We start from the raw sequence: 8644 nt of genomic DNA, 5'->3' as shown, positions 1-8644 counted from the left end.
ACCAACGCTGTTCTAGTCACAAATCCAAAACACAGCAGCATATGGGCTGCTATGAAGAAATCAACTCCAGCCCAGCCAGACGCAGTGCAGTCCTAATATTTCTTTTCCTGCTTCTCTAGGGCTTTGTCATGAGTTCAGAGTATCCTTTAATCTTGCTTTCGGTAATTTTTTTCAAATCTTTCTCATCCCTGACTTGGTGCTGCAAGCACTGGGCTCTGCTGGTGCCCTTGCTCTGCTCCGTGGTTTGCCAGTACCGTTCTGTATGGTCTGGCCAACCTGGCATTTCAAGGGCTGGAGCACTTTTGGGAACACAGCAGCTTTTTGGAAACGGGGCCGATTTTAACTGTGCCACGTGCTCCTTTTGGAGCAAGAAATTTTGGTAGTTCCACAAGAAAATGTACGGCTTGAGTTTACCTTCCCTTTCGGTGAATCTTTTTCCTCCTCGGTGAACCCTGCGCTCAGGCTGTGTTAATTTGCTGCTGCTTGTGATACCCTGATATGAGGTGTGGGCTGTGACCCTCGTGTCCCCACGTTCTGGAGGAAGCTGGTGCGACCCCAGCCCAGAGCAGCCTGCGTGCCTGCGCCCATCACTGCCCCTGTTCCATGCACCACAGGGGCTGCAGGCCAGGGCACAAGGAAGCATTAAAAATATCTAATGCTGATGAAACAACAACTTTTGTTTTCGAGCAAGAAGGAAAATAGCCCGTTATGTTTATAACGTAAATGCTGCAACGGCGTAATGTTTAGCAATATCTGCAGGCAGGAGGGTGCTGCAAGCTCTTGGCTGCGTGCCTTTCTCCAGCAAGGATTGCAGCAGAAGTTTGCAAACTGCTCAGTGCTGATGGGAGGGAAGAAAACAAAGGAAAATATCGAGCCTATTTGCAAATTACAAAACTGAAATTACGTCTCCTTCGGGAAACGATCTGAGGAAACAAACACAACGGGCTTGGCAAAAAACTCCGCCGTCTTTACTCCAGGGCGGGGCAAAACAAGTGGAGATGCCGGGGATTGAACCCGGGGCCTCATACATGCAAAGCATGCGCTCTACCACTGAGCTACATCCCCTACTTGCTTTATGACTTGTGCACAGCAAATATGGACATATCGCTCGGTGGGACCAGTGAGCAAATGGCTCCCCCTCCCCCCCCGAGCCCCGCAGCGGCGGCGGGAGCAGCGCGGAGCGAGCAGGCGGCTCCGCTCGGTGCGGGACGCACTGCGGAACGGCTGCGTCCGTATATCAGAGGGCGGGAAAAAACTTACATACGCGTTTCCTCGTTAGTATAGTGGTGAGTATCCCCGCCTGTCACGCGGGAGACCGGGGTTCGATTCCCCGACGGGGAGATAGTGTGTCTTTTATTCCCCGTTGCCGTTTTTCCCGGGCGGCCGCCGCGGAGGGGTTTATCAGTGACGCGCGTGACCGCGGGGCTGCGTCACACTCACTCCCCCCTGCGGCGGCAGCCTGTGGGGAGGCGAGGTAAAGCAGGCAGAGACGCCTTTTTGAAGCCGGGGAGGGAAAGGGGGGTCCGCCGCTCTCCGCGGGGCGCCTTCTGAGCGGGGGCCTGGGGCTCCCACCCCGCCCTGCGGCCGTTGGAAAGTGGGGCGGGGGTGGGGGGAACACCCGAGCGCCCCAGGAACCGCGTGGGTGAACCCCGCGTGGGGAGGGCGGGCGGCAGCGGCGGTGGACAGCGGCACGCACGGGTGCGCTGGGCGGGGTCGTATCTACGGCCACCGAGACCGTTTTCAGCGGCCGAAATAGCTCAGTTGGGAGAGCGTTAGACTGAAGATCTAAAGGTCCCTGGTTCGATCCCGGGTTTCGGCAGAGACTGTTTTATTCCTTTCATCTGGAGGGTGCTTTTGCCGCGGAAGCAGGGGCCGAGGCCGGAGTCGGCTGGGGCGGGTGTCACCGCGGGCGGTTACCCAAGGGGGGGTCTTTGCGGCAAGAACCGCTTCCCGCGCGTGAGGCGGCAACGGCGCCCCGCGGCGGGTGCTCGGGCATGGGCCAGCCCGCTGGAAGTTTGTTATCGCCCGTCCTCGTTAGTATAGTGGTGAGTATCCCCGCCTGTCACGCGGGAGACCGGGGTTCGATTCCCCGACGGGGAGGTCGTATATATTTTCTTCTTTTGCGGTATTTTTTTTTTTCTTCCGGCATGTATTTTTCTAATTTCCGAAGGAGAAAAAAAAAAAAAACAACAGTATTGTGCGTACGAACCTAGAGTGTTCCCGTAGTTCCAAAACCTGTTTGAACACCGGCCGTACAGCACTGGCAGCTGCATGCCAGGCCTGGGCCCCGCTCTGCCTTCCCCTCCACGCACACAGGCCATGGAGGAAGAGGAGGAGGAAGAGGAAGACGGGCAGGGGAGCGCGACCCCCGCCTGGTACCCACCTGGCCGGCAGGCAGGGTCCACAGCGCGGGGCAGGGGGATGTAGCTCAGCGGTAGAGCGCATGCTTTGCATGTATGAGGTCCCGGGTTCAATCCCCGGCATCTCCACTTGTTTTCCTTTTTTTCCCCACCTTCTTCTGGGATGTATTTTATCCAGGGTTAAACAACAGAAAACGGCACCATGATCCTGCCCAAAAAGGCCCACAGTGACGGTTACCCAGTGACACAAAATGTTGTTTTTTAATGACCTGGTTCTCCTCAGATCTATGCACACACAAGATTTTCTTGTCTCTGCAGGTATCTCGTTGCCACACTATGGCCCTGCAGGCAGCGAGCAGCCCCAAAGCCGGGGGGGAAGGAAGCACCAAACCCTGAAATGCGGGGTTGGTGGCCTGCCAGCCTGCCAGCCCTGCCTGTCACCTCTCTGCCCCAGAACCTAGCACAGCTGGCTAACTCCAAACCTCTCTACACCCTCTCCACTCTCGGGGTCTCTGCACCACATCCCCCCACCAAAGACTAAGCACCGGGACGCCGCAGGTGCCTGCACTCACCGTCTGCAATGCTGAGGAGGTTTTTCCTGGCTCTGTGGCATCCCCTCGCCTCTGCTGCCCTGCTCCAGCTGGATGCTTACGGGCTGGATGCTCAGGCTTCTCTGGGTGCAGGTCGGAGGGGCTCTCGGGAAAGAAGCTCCCTGCTTTGATCTCCTCAGGTTGTATAGCTCGCATGGTTGTGTCTTGCCCAGGAAACTCTTCAGAGGCCGAAAGGTATGGCACAGAGAGACCAAAGCCCATGTAGAGCTTGAAACAGCTTTTATCTACGGTTCAGTTACCAGCTGTTTTATCTGCACTGTTCAGTTATCAACGGCATATCCAGCGCGCTCTGGTAGGGAGAGCTGGCTAGCCACAGATGTAAAATGACATTTTCTGCCAGAGTGGTTAAAATGCTCCTTGTGCTATTTATTTACTGGTGTTACTTTCAGTTGTTATTTTGAGCCAAATGTTTGGCTACAGCTCTGGTAAGTGTGAAGATCACTGCTGTAAATAGCTCCCCGCACAGGACCTCTCTGAGCAGCTGTACTTCTGCAATACACCCTGCACGTGAATACAAGAGATGGTTCCTGCCCGAGAGAGTTTGTAATAATAGGCATGAAGTGACTGACGTTTTGGCACAGGAAATCAGTGTTTGTCAGTATAAGAGCCCATGGTCTGTTAGGCCATGGTCACCAAGCTTGTCTTGAAATCGTAGCAAGGGGTACTTGTGCAGACAGCGCAGGAGAAACACGGAGTGCCTTTGTTCACAGAAAGCCCCTCCCCGCTCAGGACAGTGCTGTTGTGCAAAGCAGCCATACGTATTTAACGACTCTGTTGCATTAGGACCTAACATCTGCCTTGCAATCGGAATATAACAGAAATCGGAACCTTTAGGAGCGTGCTGCTCCACCATTTGATTCGGACATCGGGTACAAACTTGCCCAAGGTGCTCAGTGGTTGGCTGCTTACCCTAATTAGATGGAGAACAGCACTGTATCATCTTAATTTATTCCCATTACAAAACTCCATCTTATCTCATCTTTTTGACTATTTTCAGACCAGTCCCAAGTGCTGGCTCTGTAACTAAAAGAATAAGCTTAGGATGCTTAAAAAAAGACATAAATCTAAAAGGCTATTCCAATCTTTTATGTTCGTTCAACTCCAAATGCACACTGTGGCTTATACAAGCCACTGAGCGTGGTTCTAACCTGAGAAGAAAGCTAAAGACTTTTGTTTGGTGGTTGTTTTTTTTTTCCCCAGCTAAACGAGCCGGGTGTTTGAGATTACTATTACTATTGCAATGCCAAGTTTTAATACAAACGCAATGCACCAGCAGCTGAGAAGCTCCCCAGAGCATCCCCCTCCTGTAAAAGCTCCATGTGTTAGGCAAACGCAGGCCGGTTCCCCTCAAACCAATCACAAAGCTGTTGCTGGGCCTCTGCTCCCTTCCTACTGGTGTGTGGCCTTGGGTGTTATCTGTGTCCCTTTGTCAGGCAACGGTTTCCATGGGTGCAGGCAAACGAAGGATTGCGTCGGCGGATTGAACCCAACGGCATCTCGCGAATGTTGCAAACAAAGCCCCGTTCTGTTCTCAGCTGCGCCCTTGAATCGCTGTACAGCTTGACCAGGATGGCACAGGAACCAAGTGAGCGCAACAGAGATCCACCAGAAGGTGCTCTATGAGAATAGAATAAGAAATAGGCATCATTATTTCTGTTTATGATTCATTTTACCTCAGTGGCAAGGCCTTAGTCCTGAGTTATACATTCCATTATCTCTCAGACGCGTACTCCCATTTATGTGTGCGTATTTATTTATATATAGACACATACTCACTGTGTGTATATATACACAGCTCATGCAGAGAGACCGCAGGACTCGACTCTCTGTCCATCGGGTCTCCTTTGTCCCTCACTTCACCTCTCCCCTCTCTGGGCTGCCTGATCCCTATCCTCTGGCAGGAGACCGCCCTGCTCTGGTGTGGTCCCTGCCCTTTGGACTGCTTAGGCCCCAGCGGCCATGCCGGCATCCTTATGTCAGCTGGACACCGACACGTTTTCCCTGTCCCTTGCTCCCCAGGCCATGGTGGCACTGAGGGCCTGGCACAACCCTGCCCGCAGGCTTCACCCTGCCAGTCCCCGTGGGTTGGTAGGCCGCACTCCCCCACCGCTTCTCTCCCTACAGCACGTCAGAGACTTCTTAAATAGAAATACCCATCTTCCTCCGGACTAAAACAATGGTCCCTCTCCACACAGGCACCTCAGGCCCAGAACTGCCCCTCACCCTGCCCCAGGGAAGGAAATCAAGGAGGTCCTTTTGACACAGGGGCACAACTTGCAGGGGTTTAAATCCCTTGAATAAAGCCTAAGGCTCTCACAAGAAGCTGTAGCCACCGGGGAGGCTCCGAAAGTCGAGCGGCCTCGGCTCGCTGAGGCACCGCAGGCCGCTGCGGGACCTAGCCCCGCTCCGACGGATCCACGCCAGGTTTTACCCCGCGCTCCTTTGAGCGCTCACTGCTGCCCCCCCCCCCCGCAATCTAGGACGCAACACCGCGCGAGGCGCTGACTCCTCCGCGCTGCCGGGCCTCGCTTCCTTCCGTCCGCACAGCACAGCTGCGGCGCGCGCCGCAGGGAAAATAGTGCCTGGCGGAGTGATCCGAGCGGTGGGGGCGGAGCGGAAGAGGCTATATAAGGGTCGGGAGGGGAATGTGTGGCGCAGTTGCAACTGTGTAAGCGCCGGGGAGTGTTGTGCTGTCGGCTTGGCCTGCGAGCCCCGCGGTGAGTGCGCGGTGCCTCCGCGGGGAAGGCGGAGGAGTAGAGCCGCTTGTCGTGGCGGCGGCAGGGCTTGGGTGCTTGCTGGGCGGGCGGAGAAGCGTGTCTGTCGAGGCGGGAAGGGGAGGCGGCTGAGGAGATGGCGAGCTGAGGAGATGGCGGGCGGGGGTTGGGCAGGGGCGTTGCCGCCTTCTTCGGCGGCAGCACGACGAGCCGGCGGCAGAGACGGGAGTGCGGGGTGCCACCGGGAAAATGGCGGCCGCGCAGGCGCAGCGGCCCCGCAAGATGGTGGCGGGCGGGAAGGGGGATAGGGCCGGTGGCCCGCCCTTCTTGGGGTGTGGGCGGTCCCTCCGTTGTGACGTCACCGCGGGTGGGGCCGGGTTGCTCCTGCCGCCGTGGGCAGCCTTGGGCTCCTGCTGCTTGGCCTTGTCGCGGGTTCCCATGGGAGGGAACGGGAAAAGTAACTAAAGTGCAGGGATTTTTGCCCTTCCAGCGAAAATGCAGATCTTTGTGAAGACCCTGACAGGGAAGACCATCACCTTGGAGGTTGAGCCCAGTGACACCATTGAGAACGTCAAGGCCAAGATCCAGGACAAGGAGGGCATTCCCCCTGACCAGCAGAGGCTGATCTTTGCTGGCAAACAGCTGGAAGATGGGCGCACCCTGTCCGACTACAACATCCAGAAGGAGTCCACTCTGCATCTTGTGCTGCGTCTCAGAGGTGGCATGCAGATCTTTGTGAAGACCCTGACAGGGAAGACCATCACCCTGGAGGTTGAGCCCAGTGACACCATTGAGAACGTCAAGGCCAAGATCCAGGATAAGGAGGGCATTCCCCCTGACCAGCAGAGGCTGATCTTTGCTGGCAAACAGCTGGAAGATGGGCGCACCCTGTCCGACTACAACATCCAGAAGGAGTCCACTCTGCATCTTGTGCTGCGTCTCAGAGGTGGCATGCAGATCTTTGTGAAGACCCTGACAGGGAAGACCATCACCCTGGAGGTTGAGCCCAGTGACACCATTGAGAACGTCAAGGCCAAGATCCAGGATAAGGAGGGCATTCCCCCTGACCAGCAGAGGCTGATCTTTGCTGGCAAACAGCTGGAAGATGGGCGCACCCTGTCCGACTACAACATCCAGAAGGAGTCCACTCTGCATCTTGTGCTGCGTCTCAGAGGTGGCATGCAGATCTTTGTGAAGACCCTGACAGGGAAGACCATCACCCTGGAGGTTGAGCCCAGTGACACCATTGAGAACGTCAAGGCCAAGATCCAGGATAAGGAGGGCATTCCCCCTGACCAGCAGAGGCTGATCTTTGCTGGCAAACAGCTGGAAGATGGGCGCACCCTGTCCGACTACAACATCCAGAAAGAATCCACCCTGCATCTTGTGCTGCGTCTCAGAGGTGGTAACTGAACTGGCCAGTTGCTGCTTGCACCCAAGTAAAAGTTTCTCTGCACTTGTTCATTCCAATAAAGCTGTTGCATCCACAAAAGTTCATGTGTCAAGTTATGTGACCAACTGTTTATGCCGTTGCCCAGGTCTAGCTATCTATTAAACTCTGATTACATACAAAGGTATTGCAAAACTGCCTTACGCAAGGCTTAACACATGCCTGGCAGGCATAAATAATCCTTGTGTGGTGGTTTTTTTGAGGTTGTATAAGTGTTCTCATAAAGAGCTGTAGCGCTGGCTAAAGTTCAGTGCCAGTCTGCAGATGTCATGCAGCTTTTCAGGTTGTGTAAGCATCATATGTAATGTGAAACTGCTATTGTTTTGGAGCTGGGAGGCTTTTAATAATACTGCAGTGCCCAGTAATTGTCAGGTCCTGCCCCCGGTGTTTTGGCATTCACGGAGCAACAGCCAGCAAAAGTGATGCAGCCAGCAAAAGTGGGTGGGGGTAGGACATCACTGCTGGTCTGCAGCTCTTGGGCCAGGAGGGACTTGGGAAGTGTTCCGGCTAGCATGTGTCATCAGTTATAGGGTAGACTTCATTTTATGAAAAAGTATAATAAGCGAACTTTGTCATTTCAGCTGTACTAGGTTCCTTAAATTTGGTTTGGAATGTGCTTTCATTCCAACTTTGCACTAAGTGGAAACATAGGGAGTATTAATGAGCTGAAAACCACTGTCACCGAGCTGTTCCCCCATGCTGTAGAAAGTGGTGGAAGGGAAGTCTCCGCTGCAGCATTGTGTGGTGAAGTGGAAGTTGCTGGATATTGGAGGTTGCGTGGAGCTGGCCGTGGGGCACTGAGGAGCGGGAAAAGGGGGAGGCTGGGGAGTAGGACACCAGAAGTGTCTCTGAGGGGAGTGGTGGTGTGACTTGCCTTTGGAAGGGCATGTGGTGGGAGGTGGAACGGAGGTTTCAGCTGATCCCTGCCCTCAGTGCGACCTGATGTGATCTTGGAGGGGTGTGATAGGATTTGACTTGAGTAGCACCAATTATTAATTAATCTTGATGGAGAGAGGGGTGGAAGGTGCTTTTAGTGCCTTGTTGCCTGTGAGGAGAAAGCTTGGATGACGGGAGAAGGCTGCAGCTCACCCAGGGTACACGCTGATGTGCCATAGCTCGGCTCCCGCTGTGTCCTGGTGGGGATGGCCCAGCTCTGCCCACGCGTGTCCCAGCTGGCCAGGACACAAACAGCAGAGCTCGCCCTTGTGTGGGTTTTCAGGCCTCTTGAGCCGTCTGAATTCATTCACCGATTAAAAATGCAGCCCGTCAGCAACTTCGGGTGCACAGCCATGGAGCTCCTGGGCCGTGGGTGTCTGACCCAATTGAGAGGGGGTGTTTTTGGGAATGAAGGGACCTGCCCTTGCATAAGGGGGTGATTTAACAGCTCCTTTCTCCACCTGCCCAGGAAGCTGCTGCTGATCAAAAGGAGAAAGCTGGAAAAAATAACTGTGAGCATATCTGATTGGAATGTGACCTGGTTGTCAAGGGGAAGAGCTGAGGGAGGACGTG

General features: G+C 54.8%; 1 protein-coding gene, 1 long non-coding RNA gene and 5 other non-coding genes across 9 annotated transcripts; 6 read left to right on the top strand and 1 right to left on the bottom strand.

Moving 5' to 3' along the window:
• Positions 1–993: 993 nt before the first annotated feature.
• On the bottom strand, positions 994–1065 carry TRNAA-UGC (transfer RNA alanine (anticodon UGC)). Its single transcript has one exon. It is a non-coding gene; the product is annotated as a tRNA-Ala (tRNA).
• A 204-nt stretch (positions 1066–1269) lies between these two features.
• On the top strand, positions 1270–1341 carry TRNAD-GUC (transfer RNA aspartic acid (anticodon GUC)). The gene has a single exon. It is a non-coding gene; the product is annotated as a tRNA-Asp (tRNA).
• Positions 1342–1480: 139 nt separating this feature from the next.
• LOC128917132 (uncharacterized) lies at positions 1481–5160 on the top strand. Of its 2 annotated transcripts, XR_008469179.1 has the most exons (4): positions 1481–2045; positions 2679–3145; positions 4172–4583; positions 4767–5160. It is a non-coding gene; the product is annotated as an uncharacterized LOC128917132 (long non-coding RNA). The 2 variants fall into 2 exon arrangements; XR_008469178.1 differs by having other exon boundaries at positions 4172–5160.
• Positions 1747–1819, top strand: TRNAF-GAA (transfer RNA phenylalanine (anticodon GAA)). The gene has a single exon. It is a non-coding gene; the product is annotated as a tRNA-Phe (tRNA).
• On the top strand, positions 2029–2100 carry TRNAD-GUC (transfer RNA aspartic acid (anticodon GUC)). The gene has a single exon. It is a non-coding gene; the product is annotated as a tRNA-Asp (tRNA).
• TRNAA-UGC (transfer RNA alanine (anticodon UGC)) lies at positions 2418–2489 on the top strand. The gene has a single exon. It is a non-coding gene; the product is annotated as a tRNA-Ala (tRNA).
• A 391-nt stretch (positions 5161–5551) lies between the features above and the next one.
• Positions 5552–7177, top strand: UBB (ubiquitin B). Of its 2 annotated transcripts, none has more exons than XM_054219760.1 (2): positions 5552–5688; positions 6176–7177. In XM_054219760.1, exon 2 carries the CDS (start codon positions 6181–6183, stop codon positions 7096–7098), a length of 918 nt encoding a protein of 305 aa, XP_054075735.1. In that variant the 5' UTR covers positions 5552–5688; positions 6176–6180; the 3' UTR covers positions 7099–7177. The 2 variants fall into 2 exon arrangements, with proteins under 2 accessions (XP_054075735.1, XP_054075736.1); XM_054219761.1 differs by having other exon boundaries at positions 5633–5759.
• Positions 7178–8644: the final 1467 nt, after the last annotated feature.

Source organism: Rissa tridactyla, chromosome 13 (genome assembly GCF_028500815.1).
Source record: "Rissa tridactyla isolate bRisTri1 chromosome 13, bRisTri1.patW.cur.20221130, whole genome shotgun sequence".
Lineage (NCBI taxonomy): Eukaryota > Metazoa > Chordata > Aves > Charadriiformes > Laridae > Rissa > Rissa tridactyla.
This window is presented reverse-complemented; position numbering and strand designations above follow the sequence as displayed.

Excerpts from the sequence above, each read along its gene's own strand:
- UBB (XM_054219760.1), top strand. The coding sequence starts at position 6,181 with ATGCAGATCTTTGTGAAGACCCTGACAGGGAAGACCATCACCTTGGAG.